The sequence below is a fragment of the Oryzias latipes genome, chromosome 5, assembly GCF_053564925.1.
Source record: "Oryzias latipes strain Hd-rR chromosome 5, Olatipes_Hd-rR_3.1".
Lineage (NCBI taxonomy): Eukaryota > Metazoa > Chordata > Actinopteri > Beloniformes > Adrianichthyidae > Oryzias > Oryzias latipes.
Genome location: NC_136241.1, coordinates 12,015,400 through 12,042,775, shown reverse-complemented (window position 1 = coordinate 12,042,775; position 27,376 = coordinate 12,015,400). Strand labels below are relative to the sequence as shown.

General features: G+C 37.5%; 1 protein-coding gene across 1 annotated transcript in view; it reads left to right on the top strand.

Moving 5' to 3' along the window:
• The window catches only part of myg1 (myg1 exonuclease), a 58,838-nt gene that overhangs the window by 5,517 nt on the left and 25,945 nt on the right, over positions 1-27,376 (top strand). The window contains exons 3-6 of the mRNA XM_004068672.5: positions 1,214-1,373; positions 4,018-4,167; positions 7,860-7,982; positions 8,336-8,517. Coding sequence (XP_004068720.1) covers positions 1,214-1,373; positions 4,018-4,167; positions 7,860-7,982; positions 8,336-8,517 — 615 coding nt within the window. The remainder of the gene's footprint in view (positions 1-1,213; positions 1,374-4,017; positions 4,168-7,859; positions 7,983-8,335; positions 8,518-27,376) is intronic.

Here is a 27,376-nt window from a genome sequence, read left to right as displayed (position 1 = left end):
AGGGATTTTCCTTTCTCCTTTCTCCTAATTATCATGTAGTGATAATTAGCAAAGGAATGTCACAGCTTGGCCAATTAGCCCTTTAATGGAGGTGATTACCCCCCACTCCTCTAACATGTCACTCATTCATTTGCCGCTCTGTTTTCCTCTGTGCTGGAGCCCAAGCACCCTAATTACACCAGAACTAAATGCTTCTTCTGTGCTGGAGACCACCCATCCCAGCACCTGTCAGGGCAGAGGCGCCCTGTGTTCGTCTGCGCTCTCACTTCTAAACACGCACAAGAAAACAAATGTCAAGGAGTGGTGAAGAATTGTCCATTACTGTGATTTTAGTGTTGGAGCAAATACTCTTTTGATGATTCTGTTCTCTCTTCCGCCTCAGCTCTACAGGTAAATTTGGGCATTAATTCTCTATAAACCTTTGATTTTTACATTGATAGCAGTTAGATCCATCATTTTGATGACATTTTGCTGACCAATCATTGAAACTGTCTTGAGGTTTTAGTCTATTGAGAAAAGTTAAGATAACACAAGGCATTTTAGTGACTTTTAGTACTAAAATTAATAGGCTAATTACAGAAACGTGTATTTGACATGAATATAGTTTGCAGTCAGGCCAGATCACGTCCGTGAGTAGGGATTGTTCCGAGTTGGTCTGAATCAACATCTCTTTGGCAACCACTCACCAATCAGGACTGAGCTTGTTGAAAGGCCACACCCCTACCACTCCAAAGCGGGCTCAGGAGAAACTGTCGAAATGTTTCCAATGTTTGATGTGAGACCACGTACTTTTATTGAATACGGTTTGTCAGTTTAGACGATTGGTCAGTTTATAACCTGAAAAATTGCACTAAAGAAAAAATATTTTCAAAAATAAACGCAAAATAAACATTAAATAGAATGATTGAGTTGTTCACCTTTCGACTTATCCCATCATGGTCGCCACAGCAAATCAGCTTTCACTGATTGCACAGGTGGTTTTGCAGAGAGTTGTGTTCTTCCTGACACAACCCTGTATTTTATCCAGACTGGGGACTGGCACAGGGAGATCCATCCCTTGGCTAGACAGGGTCTTGCCCAAGGACCCACACTGGATAAAGCTCATTGTGCCCTCTGGGAATCGAACCCTGATTTCCTATCTGCCAGTTCTGCACTTAACCGACTGAACTTGGCAATACTTGAATTCAGTTATTTTTGTGTTTGTGCTCTTCAGGGGTTTTACCGAGAGCTTCAATAGTTTGTGTCCGGAGAAGCCATGGGTCACCAAGCTCAGCTCGGCCGGCCTCATCTACTTACACTTTGGCCGTCGGTTGTTGGCGCAGCTGATGCAGTTGAAGGAGGATGACCGGCTGGTGGAGTTGCTGTATAACAAGGTAAGAGATTACAAATTGATGTCCAACACCCAAAAATACCTACATAGCCTACAATGCCTTACATAGAAAACCAAACCTAAAGAGGCTATTTTTAAAAAAAGCTAAAAGGATCGATTACAGTTTCTTTAAAAAAATTACGTCTTCTTGAAATGTCTTTTCTCAAACCACAAGTGTTTTCAAACTTGTTAGTATTTAAAAGTAACAATAGTCTCTGGTCTATCTGTTCGGTGACATAGTGAGTGGTTTCAAGATGGGAAGGAAAATCATAGATATTCATGCTGAAGGTGAAAGCTTTAAGACCATCTTCAAGCAGTTTGATCTTTCTGTGACAACAGCTGCACATTTGATTCAGAAGTTTAAGGCTCAGAGGACTAAATTCAACCTCCCTGGTTGGGAAGTCAAGAGGAAATTTAAGAGACAGGTGACAGAAATGGTTATCAAAGATCCCTGAACAACCTCCAAAGACATTAAAGGTGAAATTCAAGATCAAGGTACGTCAGTGTCAGATCGCGCCATTGCTGTTTGAGCCAAGTTAACCTCATGGGAGACGATCAAGGAAGATGCAACTGTTGAAAGCAAGTCCCAGGAAGAAAGAAGTTCAGAATGAGAAGTCACAAAGCATCTGGAAAAAGGTGCTTTGAACAGATTAGATTTTCTTTTTCGAGGCACACCAGCTCAGTGTCCAAAAGGGAGAAGTTCAGAGAAAAGAAGACTGTCTGCTCCGTAAAACATGGAGGAGGCTCGAATATGTTCTGGAGCTGCTTTGGAGCATCTGTGCAGACATCTCAAGACTATGAATAAAGAAACCCTCTGACATGCAATTTTATGCTGAATTTTTTTTATCTATGTCACCATCTTCAGAAATTTGCCACAAGAACGTGTTTAAAACACCACAAAAAAACACCAGTGTGTCTTGAAGGAAAAAGTGCAGCCTAGGTCTCAATTACAGACTTTGGCTATGTCTGTATTCCCACCCTAACCCCTATATAGTGCACTATGTAGTGTGGTCCCCATTTTGTAGTTCTGTCCGAATCTACAATTCCCAAATCGAGTGCCCTAGAAACTTCCCAGAAGTCTCTGCGAAAAACCAGTGAGCATCGATGCTCACGAGATTGGAGAACATAGACCACAATGCATTGCATCTGAACAATTTTTGTTCAAAGAAATGTATTTAAATGTATTTTTTTAATAATGTTTTTATCTTCAGAAGACAGTGGACTAATAAATAATTGTTGCAAAACGCTCCTATCAAATAAATCTTAACTTCATGAAATCGATGACGTCATATTCAACTTAAAAAAAAAGTAGTGAGCATGGTGTCCGAATTGCTTTTAAAATTCAGGGCCCTATATAGTGCTGCACTATATAGTTTTTTAGTAGTTGGGGGTTAGGAAGGGAATTCGGACACAATTCATGTCCCTTCAACATCCCAACGACCCAAAATACAAACATTAAAGCACCGGAGTATAGACAGCACCGAAACGTTGAACGGTTTTGAAGTGTTCTTCAGTTGGTCCTGATTTAAACCAGAATACACCCTTTAAACCTGAGATAACTGGAGCACTTTGTGTATGTATGACTGTTGTAAAGGCAATTTACCTGCAGTCTTTGTTTTCAAAGGTAAAACTGGATTATTTAGTTTTTATATATTATTTTTCTTTTAAATTTGCAGTACCAAATGTGATTTTTAGTGAATGTTTTATTATCTGTGTCATTTTTAAGTACCGGTAGCCATCTTTTTTGTTGTTGTTCTTTTTCAATTGTAGTGTAAGCAACAATGTTATTCTTTTGTTCAAGATTATGGGGAGGCTGTGGTAGAGCGGTTGACCTTCAATCGTAATATTGCGGGTTCAATTCCCGCCTTAATCCCCCCATGTGTCAAAGTGTCCTTGGGCAAGACACTGAACCCCACCTTGCCTCTGGTGGAAGGTTGGCGCCAGTGTTCGGCAGTGGAGCCGCCACCAGTGTGTGAATGTGTGTGTGACTGGTTGAATGGGACTGTGACTGTAAAGAGAGGTAGAAGAGCGCTATATAAATGTACGCCATTTACCATTATAGACTAGAAAAAAAATTAAAAACATATAAATGTTTTTATTTCCACATTTTGGACAAACGTGTTCAATTCTTGTTACATAGTCATGTATGTCTGTTAAATAGTTAAACCCTCAGGAGCTGCTGGTACCCAAAGGCTCTCAGTCATTTCAGTCAGCTAAATATGACACCAAAATAAATAATATATCTTTTTAGGTCACTTATTCTTTTAATATGTCTGTTTCCTTTTAGTCCCAAATGATCAATTGTATTGTATTTTTGAAGTGATGCATGTCTTGTTGTCAGTTATTAAAAAAAACAAATTGAACGCTCCGTTTTTTTGTTCCAAACCTCAGTTTCATTTGCATTCGACTCATAAAATGTCAGCTCTTTGATAAATTAACCTGGTGGTGTTCTCAGAATGTGATCTTTGTTCACTAAACATGTCTCCTTGTGTTCTGTGAGCTGACACCGGAAAAATGGCTCCTCTCCAATCCAGCATGTTGTCATTTCAGCTGACGCTTCCTCTCTGAAAGTCTTCAACTGATTTCATTTGGAACATTTACATAGGCATTTGATTATTATGCCACATGTCTCTTTTGTTTAACTGCAGCTGTATGAAAACTTTGTGGAAGAGGTGGACGCCATAGACAATGGCATCTCACAGTATGACGGGAAGGCTCGTTACAAAATCTCCTCCACACTGAGTTCCCGGGTGGGGTATTTGAATCCTCGCTGGAACAGCAAGAGTCAGGATACAGAGGTGAGTCTAATTCCAACAGTATGACTTAACAAAGTGCAAATGGTGTTAAAAGCATTGTTTGCTAGGGCGAGGTAGATGTTATTGGCACCCGAAAACAGAGTAGCCATTGAAGAACCATTGCTTTGGGTTCCAAATGGAGAGAATGGAGCCTGAGGAGGTACCAGGTACATTGGCTGGAGTTTGCTCCACCAACCTCAAAAATGCACCAAATCAGGTGAACCTGATAAAATCTTTGGGAATTTTGAGTTCACTCACCTGCCAATCAATGAACACGGTTCCAATTCTGCAGAAATTTGAGCTTTAATAAACCAAAACAGTTTATTTTAAAGCTAATTGTTAGTGTTTTGTTGGATGTTTTAGGATGGGAGTCAATGGAAACTGCTCCTTTTTCAGAGTCCAGATGCTATCCAGGCTGTGTATGTGTGAGACAAAGTGTCTCGCCTCTTGATGATGAACCAGGCTTGAAGAAAGCAACAAAGCTTTGGTCTTGGTCGTGGTGGAGAGGTTTTGGTCTGAGCGTTTAAGGTTGTGGACGGGTGTCTCTCTAAAGAGACCAGGTCAAACAGGTGCTCCTAACTAATATACAGGTAATGAGAGGAGGAAAGAAGAGCTTCTTAAAGAAGACCTAACACATCTGTGAGGGACAGAAGTCTGGCTTGTTTATAGAAGGTAAATACTGGGGGTGGCTGGGCGCTCCTCCTTCTTTTTCACATTCCACCATCCATTTTAGAAGAACATAAACACTCACCTGAGCACAGGTGTTAGCTCACCTTTGCACTAATAGTTTGCATGATTGAATGAATGAAAGATTTCACACTAGTTGGTTTAAAGGCATAGGTATGCGTTCGTGAACACTATCTGTTTTGTGTACATGTTGACATGTGAACATTTTTTGCAGCTAGCAGGTGTGTTGATAACATTTGAGTGTGTGTGGACAGGCCCCGCCCTTTTTGTACCACATTTGAACCATACCGTAATGATAAACAACCAGTAAACCTGTCTGCTTTATGCTGCTTCATGGTCTTACCCCCCCCTCTCACTATCACCCCCCCCCCCCCCCCCCTCTGACATCCCTCCCTCTTCTTCCCTTCTTTCCTTTTCCGTCCGGTCCAACACCAAAGATTTTCAATCATGGTTGAAATGAATAAAAGTTTGGCCTCAATTACAAAAGGGGTTTGTTCAGTCGCACCTTTGGTTTGTCTGAAGATTAATAACCCCTCTTGTTAAAGTAAAATATGTCCAACACAAGAGGCCCTCAGCTCTCATCTGCCTGCCTAGCTGTTGGACAGGACAAGTTAAAAAAAAAAAAAAAAAAAAAAAAAAAAAAAAAAAGAAGGTAAATACTTATTTTCTGTACCGTTAAATTATTTGAAAATCCTCAAATGAACATTCCTAGATCATTTTTGTACATTCTGTCTTTATTTTTGATAAATATTACATACCTCCCATGTTGAACTTTTTGCCCCTCCATAAATGTATTGTTTTTGCAATGTAGGATGAGTTGTAAATATATTATTACAAATGAAATATGCAGGTAATGCTGCTGGTGACAATTTCCATTTTAGAACTGCAGATTTCTGCGGCAGGAACTTTCCCTGCAGTGATTCCCACGCTTTAAACTTTCTGATGTATGTTAAACCCAACACCACCTATGGATTCAAACAGATCCACTAAAAATATTAAACAGATGGAGCAGCGCTGAAAAGTGTGCAGCTTTTTAAATATGAAAATAAAGGACTCATTCGGAAAGAAAAGGCTAAAAAAAGACAGCATCTCAAACCAAGACTGCAACAAAATGCACATCTTTGAGCACAGTAATGTTTCCATTCTGCACAGATAGTAAAGAAAAGTAATGTTGTGATTTCATGCACCTTCACGGACTTTGCTTCAGTGGTTTCAGCATTCACAGCTTGCATTATTCTACTATCTGACATGTGGGCCATGCTGAGAAACAACTTACAAGCCTGGACAATTTGTAGCAGAAATGGGAGGGATACAAACACACAACTTCAACTACTCACTTTTATCTTTTTAACATCTGAAGATTATATCAAAATATCTACAGAATTAGAACTGGAACTTGATTATATTTCAGAATTGAACAATTCTAATAATTGGATTTGCCGATTTACAAAAACAGTCATACAAATAGTTGGCAAGCATTTGGAGATTATTTTCCAACATAAAATAATATTTAAAAAAAGATTGAAAAAAAACATTTTTATTGTATTTATTTATTATAAGCAACATTAAAATTAAAAGTTCAGATGAACGCTAACAGACGTGTTTTATATCCTTTAACATTATGTTACACCAGACTTTTAAAGATCCACTTTGATGAAAATTGTGTTTTTGTTGATTTTTTAATTTTCTTGTCACATTTATATAACAAAAATAAAGAAAATTAGGCTTAAAATTGGATTTCAGAGTATTTATAAATCAAATCATTGTAAATCAGGAGTGGACTGAAAATGCAGTTTGATGAAGTTTGTAGTTATTTGGAAGCTACATCCGGCAGGCCACAAGCTTCCTGCTCCGCTCCATTCCGATGCATCCACTTGCAGACAAATAGATCCATGAACATCTTTGTTTTCCTCGTCTGAGCTGACATCTGGCTCATAACTGTACGACTGGATAGCTCCAATATTGCCCACCATTTTCGTTGCACCGCTAATGTTAGCTTGGGTGCGTGAGGGGCTGTAATCTAGCGGGAGAGAGTGTAAACAAATGGGTGATGGGAAAGGGGGGGTCGAGTTGCTCCACGCCAACAGTCCCGCCCACAACTCAGAGGTGAATTTCTGATGACCTCCTGCCGCTCTGCAGAAACTATGTCCTAGAAAAGCAACACAGGTTTTTCTTTATTTTGGCTAAATATATAATAATAATAATTATTATTATTACAATTAATATTTTAATTAAAAGACCACTGGGAACACTTTTACAATAGATAAACTGATATTTGGAATTGGACTTAAATAACTTTTCTCATTGATAAATGTCAATTGATTATTCTTAGAAAATGTGATCTAAACTGTAGAGTCATATATATTTTCAGTTTTCATTTCTTTAAAATATAAATAAAGGTTTTTCTAGTCTGTTGACAGTCGCTGTGGCTAAACAACAATGGAAAATGTGCAGAGTGTTGTGGGGCAGTGGAGTCAAATCTGTGCCTGAAGGTTAATTATAGGCAGATGCAAAGATAGACTTGGAAAAGGACCTAATTTATTTATCTTTGTTGCAAATGCCGAGTGGAAAAGCCGGTCAGGAAAGAAGCAGATGTTCTTCAGCACAGAGAGCACAGCTTCTCACTCAAGTCCATTATAAAGACACGTTTTCATCTTATTGGAGTTTTCCGGATGTATCTTTCATTGTGTCAGGCTTTCCTTTTAGCTCCCTTTAGGTGATTCTTGAAGGCCATTAGAGACTGCGGCTCGGCGGGCTGTTGCAGACTAGGAACAGATCTGGCTCGAGTAGAACTGTGATGATTTGTGTGGAGCTGCTCGTTCAAATCTTTATCTCCTCTGCTATCTGACTTTAAAACAGAACTCGGTTCAGTGAAATTTTGGTGACAGATGTTAGAAATGAATTGATTATATAAAAATGGTATCTCAGTTTCTAATAACCTTAATGATAATTCTAACTTGCGCTCTTTGTTTTTTCTTCTTTCTTTTAAATGAACGACATTGTGTTAGGAGGGTTTCAGAAAGGCAATGAAACTGGTTGGGGAGGAGTTCATGGACCGCGTGGATTTCTACAAGTCCTCCTGGCTTCCAGCTCGTGAGGTGGTGGAGGCAGCAGTCAAGGAGAGACATCAGGTAACAGAACTTGGTCCAGATTCTGTTTCTATCGTTTTGGCCAAATGCAGCAGCTGCAGTGACTGACTGGTTGTTCTTCCCGTTGTGTTTGCTTTATTAATGAAGAGTTATTTATGACTTGCCATTTACTCCTCAACACCGATCTGATTGGTGGAAGCTAGTTGCAGATGGACAGTCATTATAATGGCTTTTTTTATTCAGACATTTTTCTGCAAGTGAAAAGGATAATTGGTTGTGCCACCATATTTTATTTTTTATATTCTACGTCGTGCTCTATATTAACCCTGATCTCCATGTTTTTGCAAACAATGATTGAGTTCCATGATTTTGTGCTTGTCCTTTATTGTTTTCAGGTTGATCCCAGTGGGGAGGTGGTACTGTTCTCTCAGGGAGGATGTCCGTGGAAGGAGCATTTATTTGACTTGGAGAATGAGCTCCAGGTGGAGACACAAATCAAGTTTGTCCTTTACCCGGACCAGAACGGACACTGGCGAGTCCAGTGTGTCCCTGCTGATCTCCACTCCTTTCAGAACAGGTACTCCTTTAGTTTTTAGGATTATTTTAAGGCAAGAATCTCAACCACCGTTTGTTTCAAAGTCACTTGAAGGTCAGTCCTGCCCTCACGAGAACAGCTTTTGATCGTTCATGTTAGGGGAACGCCTTGACGGAGTTACAGTTCCAAAGTCAGGCATGCGGAGCTCACAGGAGAGTTGTGACTGTCTTACAGAAAAGGAAATTTTACCACAACAAGCTTCTTTGAAAACACAGCGACAAGCACATCTTTTGGGTTTTCCAGCTGATTTGAGCTCTTGTGACAGAGATGAAACAGGGTACATGATTTAGCTTTCATGCTTGCTCTGGCGTTTGACAGCCGCCCGCAGAGGGTGTACATGTTCTATACTGAGAGAAGATCTCTTAACACAGATAAAAATACTTGTTTGTCATAAGACAGAGACGCTTTTGTCAAGGCAGCGGTTTTGTTCTCACATTGCTCCCACAGGAGCTGAAAAAGATGTAAACACTGTGAGCCACCTGAGTCCCGTTTTACACGCGCACACACACCTGCACGCACACCCACACACACACACACACACACACCCACACACCCACACACCCACACACCCACACACACACCCACACACACACACATACACCTATCACTCAAGTGTTTCTTTGCAGGTTTTTTTCATTATAATGCATATTTATGCATTGTTGACCTTTCTCATGTTTAAAAATGTTTTAATAGCAATATGACTTTAAATAATAGCTGCGTTTCTATTGCAAATATGCGCAAAACTTAATCGAAATTCTAGAAATGCCAAAAGAAAACTGCAATTTCGCAATTACCGGTACTCTGTTTCCATAAAATCATTTATGCGAATAAACACAAACCAACTCGCATTAAGTCATTCAAAAACAGGGATGTGAGCTAAGCTTGGATTTGCAGCATAACGTTTCAAATTTCCGTCTGTGTTTATCTCATGGAAGACACAGAGGATATTTAGAGATCGGATTTTTATATTGTGATTGTCCACACATGTTGATGCCAGGTCTGAAGAGGTTACAGAAAAGAATCCCACAATCTCTAAAAAACAACCAAAACTAATTAATGGTTCCATTGATATGTCATGAATACTCATCATATTTATGCTACAAAATAAAATCATAATTTATTTGTCAGAGTGGAGATGTATAAACTACATCTGATTAAAAATGTTCAATGGTTGTGGAGATACTAAAGCTACAGTCACAACACTTTCCCCACATGACTAATCTTTACTAGTTAATAGTTAACTGTTTTTACTAGTCAATATAGCTGTACTAGTTTTACTTGACTGTCAAAGCTACTTCATAGAAGTGCTCTGTGTAAGTGTTAAACAATAAATGAAGGTTAATAAAAGAAAAATAGGGGAAAAAACCCAGATCTGTTTATTAAATCCATTCATTTTTTAAATGTTTTACAAAAGTCTCGGATTGGGACTCGGAATCGGCAGATACTCAAAATCAAATGACTCTGAATCGGAATCAGGGCCAAAATAAAACCTGATTGGGACATTCCTATAGATTACAGTTACAATGTTTTGTGATTATAAATCTGACAACATTAGAATAACTGTAAAGAGCAGGTCTGTGTACTGTCCCCCATCAAAAAGTCTGTACCTGAGTACAGGTAAGTGGTAAGCTTTAGGCTTTTTTATGCAATAGTATTAGAAAACATTAAGGAAGGTCTATGTTTGTGCCTTTGGGTGTAGCTCAGGTACTTCTAAAGACTGTCAATGAGAATTTGCACTGTAATGTTTTTAGATGATGATCTATGATATAGAAGGAACATTTAGATATTTAAGCCTCTGATGAATAATTTGAACCTAATCTTAAGTTAGCTACAAGTAAAATATTCACAGAGACATCATTTTAGAAGGTGATAATAGGGCTGAAGATAGATGACTCCCTTTGGTCTTGGTTGTAGAATCATTGCAGACGTTTGTCCTGTTTTTAGGACTGCATCATGCTATGGTGGTTTTCTCTAAACAGACATGGAAGCTATGCTCTTAGTATTTTGATTTGGGATCAGGAACCAACACTTTTTCTGTGATATATATTTTTACTACAGGACGTTTTACAAAACGTTATGGTCTAAAAAGGCAGATCCTGGAAAATTGTAAAAACAAAAAGTGTCCTGGACAGAGTTCTGTGAATCTCATTCTTTTAAAAATGTTGCAAGTGTAACAGGTAATGAAACTAAATGTAGGTGTAACTGAAACAGAAAAAGCAAGAACAAAAATTAAACAAAAAACAGGAAATAAGAAGAAATAGAATAAAGAAAGCCTTTCTTTAGGATTTTTAGTCTGCTTATATTTTGACATGAAAATACTTTTCCAAAGTTTTGTAAACAATATATCAAGCATTTAAAAAGGTATGGACAAAATAATTGGACAAAACATGATTTAAAACTTAAAATGTAAATAATTGCAACAAAATAAAATAAAAAATTGGGCAGGGTCCATTTTAAGGTCACATATTTACAATATTATTATCAATATTTATGTAGAAAGTAAAGTAAGAAGTTTCAAAGAAAAAAAACATCCCTAAAATCGAGACTTGTGGAACCCCAAAGGAGCTGTAAAGCAAGTAATGCTCACAAATAGCCAATCGGGTACCGTGTACACCAAATCTCACCAAAGTTATGGCGCCTGGAAAGTAAAATTTTGTGGTGTTTGCAGTAGTTTCAAATTCTTTATTTGAGACACAGATTCTCATCTGCTGATGTTTTTGCTCAACAAATGCTGACTGTTAATTCAGTGAGTCAGTTGCTTTGATTTTACACAAATTCAAACACAACCGGATTGGAAGGAAAAGTTTATTTAGCTGGATCTAATGAGTGTTTAGTGTGCTAGTTTGTCTTTTGTTTGTCTGTCGTCTTCTTTTCATGTATTTAAAGTATTATGTATCTTTCATTAACCAGATGTAAATATTTTAAGTGAGAGAATGTCTGCCTCACACAATCTCTCACACACTGCACAGCAACAGCAGTCAGATAATCTTGATTTCTAATCATGAGCTTCAGCTGCTGTGCTTCATGCTTCTCTTTGAATTCAACTTTTTAGTTGTAGTTCAGGACAGATGCCTCACGTTTGGATCAAAAGGCAAAAATGAAGCGTAATTATAATACCAGTGTGTACCATTTTTACCTGCTTAGCAAGGAAACAAGTTTTTAGTGTTTTCTTAAATTGTAAAAAGCAAAAGGTACACTGATGGTGGCTGGATATAAAGTTCCATGGTATTTGAAATAAAACACTTTCTCGACGGCAGATTTTATCAGCTGTCTTTTCATTAAAGTTAATTCTGTAAAAGCCATAATTAAATTTCATCTATCAGCACTCTGCAGCTGGTGCTGACACTCGGACGAATATTGTTTGGCAGTGAAAAGGCAAAAAGGTTTTGTAACAGCGTAACACAACCACAAGTTGTTTTTCTGTTGTTTCTTTGAGATATTTATTTGACATTTCATTTGTTGTGCTGCTTATCTCATATTTAGGCAAGTCTTTTTACACAAATTTATTTAGGAAAAGCAAAAATAAATGTTGTTTTAGCGGGACAGTGTTGATTTTATGACTTCTTTGTGACTTGGTATCACTTTTAAATGAGCATAGGCACACTTAATGATAGTTTAAAGGTCAGATTAGATTGACAAATATTACCATCACTTTTCATAAACTTTAGATTTGGTTATTTTTTTATTAATATGTCCTACTACATGAATCATTAAAGTTTAAAACATGGATTCCTCTGTTCTCATCTCGCTGATGCTGATCATGTGTAAAACTAGATTCTTTAATATATTTATAATGAAATATTTGCAGGAGGTCAGGGTTAGTCAGTGCTAGACGGAGGGATTAATTGTTCTTCACTCAAAATGAAATTAAACTTTAATATCTACCATCTTTTTGTTATTAATATTAAAATCGGGTGAGCTTTTACTCACATATGTTGGAATATGGGAGTATGTGTTTTTGGAAACAGCGTCGTTTAGGGGATCAATTTAGGACAGACTGAGCAGATGACGATAAATGCTTGTCCTCTTTTTGCTTTTTAATTAAAACTCAAAGTATTTTTTTATTACATTAGAAATTGCTGCTGAAAAAAACTTTTTAACAAATATTTATGAATTTAGGAAGATATTCTCCAGAAAAACAAATCAGTAATGCAACAGCTACATTTTGAAAATCATAAAATGGAAATAATTTAGCAATAATACACTTTGGTGTTTCCTGTCTTCATCAGACATTAAAACCTATTTCGTGTTGGAGAGTCATTCTTTCATTTGTTGAAATGCTAGAACAGAGGAGTTATTCTTGAACTGTCCTTTTACTTGAACCAGAATATGCTTTTAGCTTGGCTATTCACTGGTCTCATTACTGATTAAGGGTTGTTTGAGAGCAGTGGGAGCCTTAGAGGGCATTGTGCCCGTTGACACTGGTAGAACGTGAATTGCCATTCTTTGTCAGTTTCATCAGCAGGTGCTGTGTCTATATTCACCTCTTTTTACGATCTGCCTCTCTGGCTCTCTAACAGTTTTTTTGGTTCTCTGCTTCGTTCCTCATTTACTTCAGTTTTTTTCTCTCCATAGCATAATCGTCTTTCTAGTTTTTGAATTAATTTTTCTCTTTAGTTTCATATCATTATCGTTCCTTATGCTTTATGGTCATTGAAATCGTTAAAACCCTTTAAGCAATTAAAATCTTTCATTAATTGAAAAGTTTAGCTATTTTCTGAAGTTTTTCTAGTTTGTAGCTAAAACTAAAATGTTTAGCCTTTTAAAACCTCAGATTTTCAGCATATATTTCTAGTTGGAAAGATAATAAATCAGGAATTCTCCCTATTTTATAAGACTACCGTAATTTCCGGATTATAAGCCGCTACTTTTGTCACACGCTTTCCACCTTGTGGCTTATTCAATGATGCAGCTAATTTATGCATTTATTTAATTTTTTTATGCATTTTTCTGACAGGCGCTCAAGCAGAAGGGGTAAGAGTGAGACAGGGGGAATATGGTCTATGTGTCGAGGAAGACACAAATTTACTGTAAATTCCCGCATTGTGAATGAATAGCACGAACAGACCCTCATCATGGAAAATGCAAGAAGAAATGCATATGACGCAGCTTTCAAGTTAAAATTAATCATTTAAAGCAGTGTGAAAATATCCACTATCACCAACGGGTTTGGAAAAGCCGGTCTGCTGCGTGACGGAGAGGACAGCGCAAGCTCAGGAGAGAATTGGCCTCAGGATGAGAGTGACACTGACAGTGTCACTTAGACGTGCGCCTATAAGTTACTGCTGCTCTCAGTGACTTTTTTTTTTAACTCTCTCTCTCCGTGACTTTTACCGGTATGTTTTTTTAACCACCCCTGTTAGTGCTCTTACTACCATATAGTTGCCGTGTTACTGCCGTGTCACAGGCACTGTTTGGAAGAAAAGCTCAGGTATATTATTAAAAATGTGAAAAATCTTTCTGTGTACCGTCTTTCTTTGTAAGTGTTGAACCTTTCCTGCGATTAATTTTTTCTTTCTGACGGTGGTTGGAAAATGCAGGTGGATCTTCTTTTGGGGTTCACTTCCCCGTTCGGAACCTCAGAGCCTCCATAGCGGGTTAATAAAGAATCATTCACAGCTCTTCCGGGGGACACCTTCTTTTATTACAGTTCCCCTTCACTCTGTATATCAAACATAAACGTGCACCCCCAACACACTTCCGCTGTGTGCTCTCTCTCCCTCTTGCACTGCATGAGTTCTCTCTGCCTTCCGCTGCACGCGCTCCCTCCTCTTTCTTACACATGCACACCATTTCAGCACATGCACATCCTCATTCTACAAAACATGTTTCAATGTGGGCACATGCGGCTTACGTATGTACAAAATGTCTTATCCTTTAAAAATGGAATGCGGTGCGGCTTATAACCAGGTGCGCTCTATAGTCCGGAAATTACGGTATTAGTCTGAAGACAATTTTTTTTACAATTCCAATACCTGGGTTTCCCCATTGACTGCAGTGGTTTTTCAATGGGGAGAAAAATGTTTAATAGGCCTGCACAATATACCGCAAATTTATCGTTATCGCAATATCCAGCTCTGCAAGATCCATATCACGAAAGACAGCAAAAATCGCAATAAATTGTAAACCTTAAATGTGTTAATACAACCTTATGGCAGCTTGAAGCATTTAACAAATCAAATAAATCCCTTTATGCATTTGACCAATCGGATGGACGCCTTCACGTTGTTGACCAATCAGGTGGAGGCCTATGATGGTAGATGTTTGTCACCTATGTCGACGAGGGTCATTTGGAGTATAATTTTTAAACTGTTACAATGAAATCAGAATGATATTTTTGGTTATTTTGCCATTTGTTTATATACCGCAAATTATACCGTTTTCGCAATATTAATCTCTAATATCGCATATGGCAAGTTTTCCTCATATCGTGCAGCCCTAATGTTTAGTGTATGATGCAAGATGTGTGAAATCGATGTGACAGAGGCTGAACATGTCAAACCTAGAGGGACACTGAGGAGACCTTTAAAAACTGATGTGACGAGACAGAGCCTGTTAAAAATTAAGAAAAAGCTTTGGAGGCGGAGCCTGTCATAACTCTGTAGAGTAGGAGAGAGGTTTAGTACAGACTGATATAGGCAGAGCCTTTGAGAAACAAAGGAAACTGACGCACAGCCTAGTGTATTAGCGACATAGTGTGTCAAAATTTGGTGTTGCCTGTGAAAAATTGTTGTGAATGAGGCAGATCTTGAAAAAGATTAGTCTGATGGAGGCGGAGCTTGTGGAAAAAAGAAGTGTTAAAACTGTTTTAACAGAATCATAACGTATTAAAAATGTGTGTGGCAGAAATGGAATGTGTAATGGATTCAGAGCCTCTAAAAGAATGTTGGATCAGAAAGGGACTGTAGAAATGCCTGTATGAAGGAGGCGGAGTCTGTTAAAATTGATTTATTGGATCCAAAATTAATAAGTGCTCAAAGTACTTTCCAAAACAAGATTTTTAAATTTGCAAACATCTTCAAATCTATCTTGAATAATATTAGAGGTTTGAAGAAACTAAGGCAGAATCTGAATTAATTCCCCACCCCTACGGCTTCTCCCTACCCCCTACATTTGCCCTCCAAATGGAGAGGGAGAAATGGTGCCTTCAAAACCGGATGTAACTACCACTCAAGACGTCATTTTAGAAGTCATTACTCACATTTAAATGTAAACTTGTGTGCTTCAGAGCACACCCCGTGAAGAAATTTGTTTCTCCTCGACGTCACAAGCGCAGCGCTGATCTCCCTACCAGCGGAAGGATACCCACCCTTAAGTCTCTACAGCTCCCCCTAAAAAAAAAAAACCAGTTTCGGAAACTGCTAAAGCTCCAAATGCCCCTACAATTGGAGCAATTGGGAAGAGCCGTAGGGGTAGGAAATGAATTCAGATTAGGCCTAAAATGTTTTTTTCCACAATACTTCCAGAGAAAAAGTCACTTATAGACACAATGACCAACACAAAAAAAAGAAAACAAGAATGCCCAGTGTTAGAAAACCTCCATGTGGAGCCTATAATGTTAAAAATGAAAAGAGTTTTGGTTCAGATAATTGATCGATTCTCCAGAATTATGGAAAATTTTAATGAGAAATTCATCAGAGTCAACTGTTATTTCAGATCATCTTTTCCCTACTGAGACCTGAATGCATCTTAAATCTTATATTGACTCGTTACATCATACTTAAAGATCACCCAGCTTATTTAGATAAAGACAAATCTAAATGGATTCCATCCGATAATTGCTTCAGTATAAATGTCATAAAGGCAGAAATTCATCGACAGAACCTTCAGGCTCACAGTTGGGGAGGACACTGAACCTTGTTTCTTCGGGTAAACCTGCTCCAGGTCAGAAAATGTTTCTGCAACAAGTTAACAACTAACTCAAGCAAGTAACTAGTCCACTTTCTAAATTGGTTAAGCATAAATTCCAGTAAAAAATTTTATGCTAATAATGTAGCCTAAACTTTTTTAGGATTTATATCAATTGAATTTTATTTATTTTGTTTTAAACAAACTTTTTCATGAAATTAACCCATGGTTAGGTTTACAGTTATAACACCTGTTTGTGTTTTAGCCAATGATCTCCCAGAATGCAATTGTGATCTTAATTGTCTATACGTTCACTCTCATGAGAAAAGTGCAGCAAGAACATTTAAAAAACACCCTAAACATGATTTTCATTGGAGTGCTTGTTTAAATGTTCCAATTATGGTTAGGAATTTTTTATTTGGAATAAGCCACAAGAAAAACTAGAAGGAGCTGCATTTCCAGAAGAAAATGCAGGGTTGAATGCTGTATTGCTGAATGAAAGCAGAAATATGATGAAAAAGCTGAACATTGTAAAAGTAGAATGTCTAAAATAGGTCAAACATTGTAGAAGGAGTTAAGCATGAAAGCGAAAATTGTTAAAAAAAATGGCTGAACTGTCTTGCAAAATCCTGAAATATTTTCAAAAGTTTAAGGACCACCACGACAAGTCAAAGGTGAACAATGTAAAAGTAGAATGACCAAAACAGGTCAAAATTTGTAGACAGAGTTGAGCATGAAAGCTGAAATTGTTGAAAGATTTTGTCATAAAAAGGCCACCAACATTAGGTTGTGTCGACATCCCATAATGATTTCTAAACGTATTTTATATTCCAAAGCCTTGTGATCATTTTAATGTTTGAACGGTGTCTCTAGCTACAAGTATGTTGAAGTGACACAAGTATGTTGAAGTTATATTAATTTAAACAAACAAAGCATTCAGATTTGAAAAATACAATATGGCTACCAAAGAGTCTCCATCCAACACTGAAAACTTGATGTTATAATCCAAAGCACCAATCATTTGACAGTAAAAGTGGAGTCACGTCCTGCAGCACGAGACACTCTGGCAAATGCAGAGCCTCAAGATCAATTCTCTCAACTATGCATGTGCTACTAGTCTTTGCACACACTTCCATGTATAAAGGAGAGATGTATTGATCTTCAGCTAGCCAGCTGAATGATGCAGCATTATGTTTTCATTAAACCACTAACTTATGTGGTGCAAAAACATGATAGTCACTTCTCGTAACAGCCACCTAACTCATGGTTTGGGAATCAACACTTTCCCATGAGCCTTCACTTTTGAAAAGTCGAAGAATTTGAAGGACCAAAAGTGGTGGTAAAAAATTTTTGAGGTAAAAAAATTGTAAAAGGAGTTAAACAAGGCCTGAAATTATTGAAAAAATGGCTGAATTAATGAAAATTTGAAGATTTGAAGGAAAGGAATGAGCTGAACTGTTTCATACAATGGTTAAAGTAAGTAAAAACCTGTAAAAGAAGTTTAGCACAAGGATTCTCTATGTATTTTAATGGAGCAAAAAATCCTGGAAAATCCTGGAATATCTTAAAAAGTTCAATGATTTGAATGACCAAAAGTAATAACTGTAATAAGTTGAAAGAGCTCAACATTTTAAAAGTAAAATGGTAAAAAATTTTGAAGCGTCCGAACCGGGAGTCGAACCGGGCGACTTGTGCATCATAACTTCCCAATGCATTTTAATAGGGCAAAAATTCCCGGAAAAACTGGAATATCTTAAAAAGTAAAAGGATTTGAAAAACCAAAAGTCATAGCAATAATAAGCTGAAAGAGCTGAACATTTTAAAAGTTGAATGGTAAAAATCGGTTGAAAATTGTAGAAGTAGTTAAGTGTCAAAAAACGGCGGAAGATAGTAGAAAATGCAGGGTTGAATGCTGTATTGCTGATAGAAAGCTTAATTTGTAAAAGAAATGGCTGAACTGAGCTGAAAGAGCTCAACATTTTAAAAGTAAAATGGTTAAAAAAGGTGAAAACCTGTAAAAAAGGTTAAGCACAAGAATTCCCTATGTATTTTAATGGAGCAAAAATCCTGCAAAATCTCGGAATATCTTAAAAATTTTAATGATTTGAATGACCAAAAGTAATATCTGTAATAAGTTGAAAGAGTTGAACATTTAAAAAGGTGAATGGTAGAAAAATTTCAAGTGTCCGAACCGGGTGTCGATCCGGGAACCTCTTGCACCATAACTTTCCAATGCATTTTAATAGGGCAAAAATTCCCGGAAAAACTGGAATATCTTAAAAAGTACAAGGATTAGAAGTACCAAAAGTCATAGCAATAATAAGCTGAAAGAGCTGAACATTTTAAAAGTTGAATGGTAAAAATAGGTTAAAAATTGTAGAAGTAGTTAAGTGTCAAAAAACGGCGGAAGATAGTATAAATAATAATAATAATAAATAAAGAGAAACAGGAAAACAAAGGGTTGAATGCTTTACAGCATTCAACCAACTAGAAGGAGCTGCATTTCCAGAAGAAAATGCAGGGTTGAATGTTGTATTGCTGAAAGAAAGCTTAATTTGTAAAAGAAATGGCTGAACAGAGCTGAACATTTTAAAAGTAAAATGGTTAAAATAGGTGAAAACCTGTAAAAGAGGTTAAGCACAAGAATTCCCTATGTAATTTAATGGAGCAAAAATTTGCTTCAGATTTTGTCATAAAAAGGCAACCAACATTAGGTTGTGTCGACATCCCATAATAATTTCTAAACGTATTTAATAGTCCAAAACCTTGTGATCAATTTAATGTTTGAACGGTGTCTCTAGCTACAATTATGTTGAAGTTATATTTGTTTAAAGAAACAAATGCTTCAGATTTGAAAAACACAAAATGGCTGCCAGTCTCCATCCCATAATGACTTCAAACCTTGATGTTGTAATCCAAAGCACTAATCATTTGACAGTAAAAGTGGAGCCACGTCCTGCAGCAGGAGACATTCTGACAAATGCAAAGCATCAAGACCAATTCTCTCAACTATGCATGTGTCACGTGGTTTTGCACACACATCCATGTATAATGGAGAGATATATTGATCATCAGCTAGCTAGCTGAATGATACAGCATTATATTTTCATTTAACCACTAACTTATGTGGTGCAAAAACATCATAGTCACTTCTCGTAACAGCCACCTAACTCATGGTTTGGGAATCAACACTTTCCCATGAGCCTTCTCTTTTGAAATGTCGAAGGATTTGAAGGACCAAAAGTGGTGGTGAAAAAAATTTTGGAGGTAAAAAAATTGTAAAAGGAGTTAAACAAGGCCTGAAAATATTGAAAAAATGGCTGAATTAATGAAAATTTGAAGATTTGAAGGAAAGGAATGAGCTGAACTGTTTCATACAATGGTTAAAGTAAGTAAAAACCTGTAAAAGAAGTTTAGCACAAGGATTCTCTATGTATTTTAATGGAGCAAAAAATCCTGGAAAATCCTGGAATATCTTAAAAAGTTCAATGATTTGAATGACCAAAAGTAATAACTGTAATAAGTTGAAAGAGTTGAACATTTTAAAAGTTGGTTGGAAGAAAATTTTGAAGCGTCCGAACCGGGTGTCGAACCGGGCGCCTCGGGCACCATAACTTCCCAATGCATTTTAATAGGGCAAAAATTCCCGGAAAAACTGGAATATCTTTAAAAGTAAAAGGATTTGAAAAACCAAAAGTCATACCAATAATAAGCTGAAAGAGCTGAACATTTTAAAAGTTGAATGGTAAAAATCGGTTAAAAATTGTAGAAGTAGTTAAGTGTCAAAAAACGGCGGAAGATAGTATAAATAATAATATTAATAAATAAAGAGAAACAGGAAAACAAAGGGTTGAATGCTTTATAGCATTCAACCAACTAGAAAGTCTGCATTTCCAGAAGAAAATGCAGGGTTGAATGCTGTACTGCTGAATGAAAGCTGAATTAGCTCAAAACAGGGCTGAATGGACAAAAAAATGATGACGAACAAACTCTTTTATTTAGGCTCCTTAGGCTCTTTAGGTCGGGATTCTTTTTGGCTGAGAGAGCCATGAACACCATACATTTTTAAATGTAATTACATGAGAGCCATACAATATGTTTAAGTGAATGTGTGAATTTTATGTAATTTCAACAATTTTAAAGTACAAAACATCTGTGGATTATTTCTTAATATGATTGTGATGCTGTTGCTATTAATGATAAGTATTTCTTATGCGACTTCTGGTGCTGCATGGTTTTGCTCATGGTCTTGTAATCTGGTTCATACGTAATAAAAGCTCAACTCAAAAGACGATTTCAGAATTTGATTCGCAGATTTGGGGTTTTGATTCCTGGTTTTACAGTTTTAATGCCAAATAGTTTAGGCATTAATTTGACACCATACCTACATGGTGAGTTTAAGGTTCATGCAGGTGTTGAGACTTCCACCCGTTAAACGTGATCGTAGGTTAGTCTTAATGTTCTTTAGATGTGAGAAATACTGCTCACGTGCAGACGTAGAGCCAAACATTGTCAGTACAGCAATACTCACACGCTGCAGTGTGTGGTATGTGAATGATGGCTGGCTTGACCGCAGTTCTGTTGTGACCCACATTATTTTAAGAGAGGACCGGGGGCTGCCGAGCGGTAACGCCGTGCAAACACCCAGCCTTTCATTGCGGAGTGAAAGCGATCAGCGGCGTGAGGCTTTTTGCAGCGCATTAAGCGGTGGAAAGCCGCCGGCACCGCGCGATCCGCCGCGGATGCGCTGCGAAAAGCCCCGTGCCTCGGATCGCGCGGTACAGGAGGGCATCGCTTCGCACCGCATGATCCTCTCTTGAAATAATGTGGGTCACAAGAAAACTGCAGACAAAGTAGCTCTCATTCGGATCTGCGGTGTCAAATCAGCCGTCAGTGTGACAGGAAGCGCGTTTCAAGTTTTGACGATCAAGTGGTCTGCGTGTCAGCTTTTTCATTTCTTGCCACTTTTGTTGGCTTGCCAGCTCCGCTTGTCGCCGGCGACACAGTCACCGCTGTGTGGTGTTATTATAGAATGTCATTCCAAAACGGAAGAAGAAAATAAATGATGGATCTTGTTAACTGAGCAGGTCTCGACATCTCGTTCTTACAACTCGACCGACAGAACACGCTGACACGCTCCGGTGAAACGCTCCGGAGAAACCCTTTGTCTACGACCCAGATCATGTGGCCATCAAAAGAGCCAGTTATGGATCGCGAGGGTTCCCGACCCCTGGTCTAAACGGTGATAATTTGTGGGGGGAAAAAGGTTTAAATTAAGAAATAATCAAAGTTGACCATAAATAAAATTAAAAAGAAAAGCAAACTAAAAATATATATATTTTTGTAAAAGCTGATGAGCCGGGTCTTGAACCGGCGAGCTTCTGCAGGGGGTGGTGGGGGGGTTTCCTATGTATTTCTATGGGGGAAAAAATCCTGGACAACCTGGAATATCTTAAAAAGTACAAGGATTTGAAAAACCAAAAGTCATAGCTGGAATAAGCTGAAAGAGCTGAACGTTTTAATAGTCTAATGGTTAAAATTGGATAAAAACTGTAGGAGGAGTTAGGTGCCAAAAAACGGCGGAAGATACCATAAATAAACTAGAAGGAGCTGCATTTCCAGAAGAAAATGCAGGGTTGAATGCTGTAGTGCTGAATGAAAGCTGAATTAGCTGAAGAAATGGCTGAACTGTACTGGAAAAACCTTGAAAAGGTAAAGGTACAAAAGTCCTAGCAGGAATAAGCTGAAAAAGTTGAACATTGTAATAGTAGAATGGCTAAAATAGGTCAAAGTTTGTAGAAGGAGTTAAGCATTAAAGCTGAAATTGTTGAAAAAATGGCTCAACTTTTGAAAATGTGAAGATTTTGCTAATATGGCTAAAAGTGCTAGCACTGAAATCAGCATCATCAACTGACTCAAAAAAACACATTGTTTAAGAGTATCATATTGGTAAAACTACATGTTCTAAGTTGACAGAAAATCCACTTTTTTCAAAATGGCGGCTTTTCTATTAATTTTATCTCCATAGCAACCATTTTATGTTTCGGTCGCCTGGGGATGACGAACAAATCGACATTAGTTTCAGACAAATTGGAAAAAAGTAAACCTTTGGACGTCCTTAGCAACAAAGTTTGTTTGCTAACCACGCCCACATTCCTTATATGTCCAGATCCAGTGAATTTCAATATGTTCGGTTCTAGCCATGGATGAAGTTTATTGCAATATTTGCTTAAGATTTTGTAATGAAATGGCCACCAAACAGTAGGTTGTGTCGACATCCCATAATGATTTATAAACATATTTTATATTCCAAAGCCTTGTGATCAATTTAATGTTTGAACAGTGTCTGTAGCTAAAGGCATGTTGAAGTTATGATGGTTGAAAGAACCAAAGGTTTTCAAGGATTCTCAATGTATTTTAATGGAGGAAAAATCTTGGAAAATCCTGGAAAACCTTGAAAGGTTCAAGGATTTGAAAGACCAAAAGTAATAGCTGAAAGGATTAGGCTGAAAGATCTTAACATAGCAACAGTTAAAATGGTTAAAATAAGTTTAAAAAAACAGTTTAAAATCGCCTCACATTTAGGCACAAAATGGCCGCAAAACCGTAGTTGGTGTTGCCATCCCATAATAATTTAACAACATGATAGTCACTTCTCGTAACAGCCGCCTAACTCATGGTGTGGGAATTAACACTTCCCATGAGCCTTAGCGGCCGTGGGCGGGGCTAAGCCAGGGTCCTGACGTTTGTTCACAAGATGGCTGGAGCACATGTTTGAACTGCAGCTTCCAGCTACGAGGAGGAAAATAAAAAATACATCAAAACTAACTTAGATTTGCTCCCACTGTTTTTTCTAACATACATCGAGTGTTTGTGTGTGTGCTTTAAGCTGCTCTGATCATTTTAACGTTTGAATGGTGTCTCTAGCTAAAATTGTGTGGAAGTTGTAAGGGTTGGAAGAATCAAAGGTTGTCAAAGATTGAATGCTGTACTGCTTAATGAAAGCTGAACTTGCTGATGAAATGGCTGAACTGTCCTGGAAAATCCTGGAAAATCCCTAAAAGTTAAAGGATAAAAAGTCAAAACTTATGAGTACTTACTTTTTTCAAAATGGCGGCTTTTCTATTATTTTTATCTCCATAGCAACCATTTTACGTTTGGGTCGGCATGGGATGACGAACAAATCGACGTCAGTTTCAGACAAATCGGATAAAGTAAACCTTTGGACGTCCTTAGCAACGAAGTTTGTTGGCTAACCACGCCCACATTCCTTATATGTCCAGATCCAGTGAATTTCAATATGTTCAGTTCCAGCCATGGATTAAGTTTATTGCAATATTTGCTTCAGATTTTGTAATAAAATGGCCACCAAACAGTAGGTTGTTTCGACATACCATAATGATTTCTAAACGTATTTTATATTCCAAAGCCTTGTGATCAATTTAATGCTTGAACAGTGTCTGTAGCTAAAGGCATGTTGAAGTTATGATGGTTGAAAGAACCAAAGGTTTTCAAGGATTCTCAATGTATTTAAATGGAGGAAAAATCTTGGAAAATCCTGGAATATCTTGAAAGATTCAAGGATTTGAAAGACCAAAAGTAATAGCTGAAAGGATTAGGCTGAAAGATCTTAACATCGCAACAGTAAAATTGTTAAAATAGGTTTAAAAAAACAGTTTAAAATCGCCTCACATTTAGGCACAAAATGGCCGCAAAACCGTAGTTGGTGTTGCCATCCCATAATAATTTCAAAATTTATATTGAAATACAAAGTCTTATGAGCAGTTTAATGTTTGAACAGTGTTTCTAGCTAAAGGCATGTCAAAGGTAGGAAAGTTAAAAGCAACAAAGGTATCAAATTTGAAAACACAAAATTGCTGCCAAACCCTCCCAATCTCTTAATGATTTCAAACCTTGATTTTTCAGCATTGGTCATGTAAAACTAAAGTATTAGTGCAGTCATCTCATCCATTAGGGGGCACCATGTAAAACACTGAGCCATATGATTGAATCTCCCAACTGTGCATGTTTCATCAATCATAACACACTCATCCATGTATTATGGAGAAACAAAATGATCATCAGCTAGTTAGCTGAATGACACGGCATTATATTGTCATTTGAGCACTGACTTACGTGGTGTAACAACATGATAGTCCCTTGTCGTAACAGCCACCTAACTCATGGTGTGGGAATCAACACTTCCCATGAGCCTTAGCGGCCGTGGGCGGGGCTAAGGCCAGGGTCCTGACATTTGTTCACAAGATGGCTGGAGCACATGTTTGAACTGCAGCTTCCAGCTACGAGGAGGAAAATAAAAAATACATCAAAACTAACTTAGATTTGCTCCCACTGTTTTTTCTAACATACATCGAGTGTTTGTGTGTGTGCTTTAAGCCTCTCTGATCATTTTAACGTTTGAATGGTGTCTCTAGCTAAAATTGTGTGGAAGTTGTAAGGGTTGGAAGAATCAAAGGTTTTCATGATTGAAAAAGAGCTGAATTTGTGGATGAAATGGCTCAACTGTCCTGGAAAATCCTGGAAAATCTTGAAAGTTAAAGGATTTGAAAGACCAAAAGTCATAGCTGAAAGGATTAAGCTGAAAGATCTTAACCATGCAACAGTAAAATGGTTAAAATAGGTAAAAACTGAAGTTAAAAATCGCCTCACATTTAGGCACAAAATGGCCGCAAAACCGTAGTTGGTGTTGCCATCCCATAATAATTTCAAAACTTATATTGAAATACAAAGTCTTATGAGCAGTTTAATGTTTGAACGGTGTTTCTAGCTAAAGGCATGTCAAAGGTAGGAAAGTTAAAAGCAACAAAGGTATCAAATTTGAAAACACAAAATGGCTGCCAAACTCTCCCTATCTCTTAATGATTTCTAACCTTGATGGTACAGTCTAATGCATCGATCGTTTAAAACTAAACTAGACATACAGTAATCTCATACAGTAGGGGGCATCATGTACAATTCTGTGTCATATGATTGAATCTCCCAACTGTGCATGTAACATCAATCTCAGCACAGTCATCCATGTATAGTGGAGAGACATATTGATCATCAGCTAGCTAGCTGAATGACACAGCATTATATTGTCATTTTACCAGTAACTTATGTGGAGTAACAACATGATAGTCACTTCTCGTAACAGCCGCCTAACTCATGGTGTGGGAATTAACACTTCCCATGAGCCTTAGCGGCCGTGGGCGGGGCTAAGCCAGGGTCCTGACGTTTGTTCACAAGATGGCTGGAGCACATGTTTGAACTGCAGCTTCCAGCTACGAGGAGGAAAATAAAAAATACATCAAAACTAACTTAGATTTGCTCCCACTGTTTTTTCTAACATACATCGAGTGTTTGTGTGTGTGCTTTAAGCTGCTCTGATCATTTTAACGTTTGAATGGTGTCTCTAGCTAAAATTGTGTGGAAGTTGTAAGGGTTGGAAGAATCAAAGGTTGTCAAAGATTGAATGCTGTACTGCTTAATGAAAGCTGAACTTGCTGATGAAATGGCTGAACTGTCCTGGAAAATCCTGGAAAATCCCTAAAAGTTAAAGGATAAAAAGTCAAAACTTATGAGTAATACCACCTGAAAGAAAATTCTTCCATGTAACGAAATATATTTAAGTGAGTGGAACTGAATTTCATCAAGAAAGGCAAGGTAAAAAACCATGCAGAAAAAGTCGAATGCCAGAATCGAACTCAGAACCTCAGTATGATAAACCGTTGACCTTAGCCACTGAGCTAACACTTTAGTCACAGTACAATGCAGCCGGTATAAATAAATAAGGCTTGTCGTGTACCGTTCTAGTGGGCGAAGCCGAGTTGAAACGGTTTCATGCCACAGTTCGTATTTTACGTGGAAAAACGAACGAAAGTTTTCCCTTTTGAAAAGTAAAAGGATTTGAATGACCAAAATTGATGGTAAAAAAATTGTGGAGGTAAAAAAATTGTAGAAGGAGATGCATTTCCAGAAGAAAATACAGGATTCAATGCTGTATTGCTAGAAGAAAGTTTAATTTGTTAAAGACATGGCTGAACTGAGCTGAAAGAGCTCAAAATTTTAAAAGTAAAATGGTTAAAAAGGGTAAAAACCTGTAAAAGAGGTTAAGCACAAGAATTCCCTATGCATTTTAATGGAGCAAAAATCCTGGAAAATCTTAAAAAGTTCAATGATTTGAATGACCAAAAGTAATAACTGTAATAAGTTGAAAGAGTTGAACATTTTAAAAGTTGGTTGGAAGAAAATTTTAAGGGTCCAAACCGGGTGTCGAACAGGGCGCCTCGTGCACCATAACTTCCCAATGCATTTTAATAGGGCAAAAATTCCCGGAAAAACTGGAATATCTTAAAAAGTACAAGGATTAGAAGTACCAAAAGTCATAGCAATAATGAGCTGAAAGAGCTGAACATTTTAAAAGTTGAATGGTAAAAATCGGTTTAAAATTGTAGAAGGAGTTAAGTGTCAAAAAACGGCGGAAGATAGTATAAATAATAAACTAGAAGGAGCTGCATTTCCAAAAGAAAATGCAGGGTTGAATGCTGTACTGCTGAATGAAAGCTGAATTAGCTGAAGAAATGGCTTAACTGTACTGGGAAAACTTTGAAAAGTTAAATGTGCAAAAGTCCTAGCAGGAATAAGATGAAAAAGTTGAACATTGTAATAGTAGAATGGCTGAAATAGGTCAAAGTTTGTAGAAGGAGTTAAGCATTAAAGCTGAAATTGTTGAAAAAATGGCTGAAGTGTTGAAAATTTGAAGAAGTTGCTAAAATGGCTAAAAGTGCTAGCATTGGAATCAGCATCATCAACTGAATCCAAAAAACACATTGTTTGAGAGTATCATATTGGTAAAACCTACATGTTCTAAGTTAATAGAAAATCCATTTTTTTCAAAATGGCGGCTTTCTATTAATTTTATCTCCATAGCAACCATTTTACGTTTGGGTCACCGGGGCATGACGAACAAATCGACGTCAGTTGCAGACAA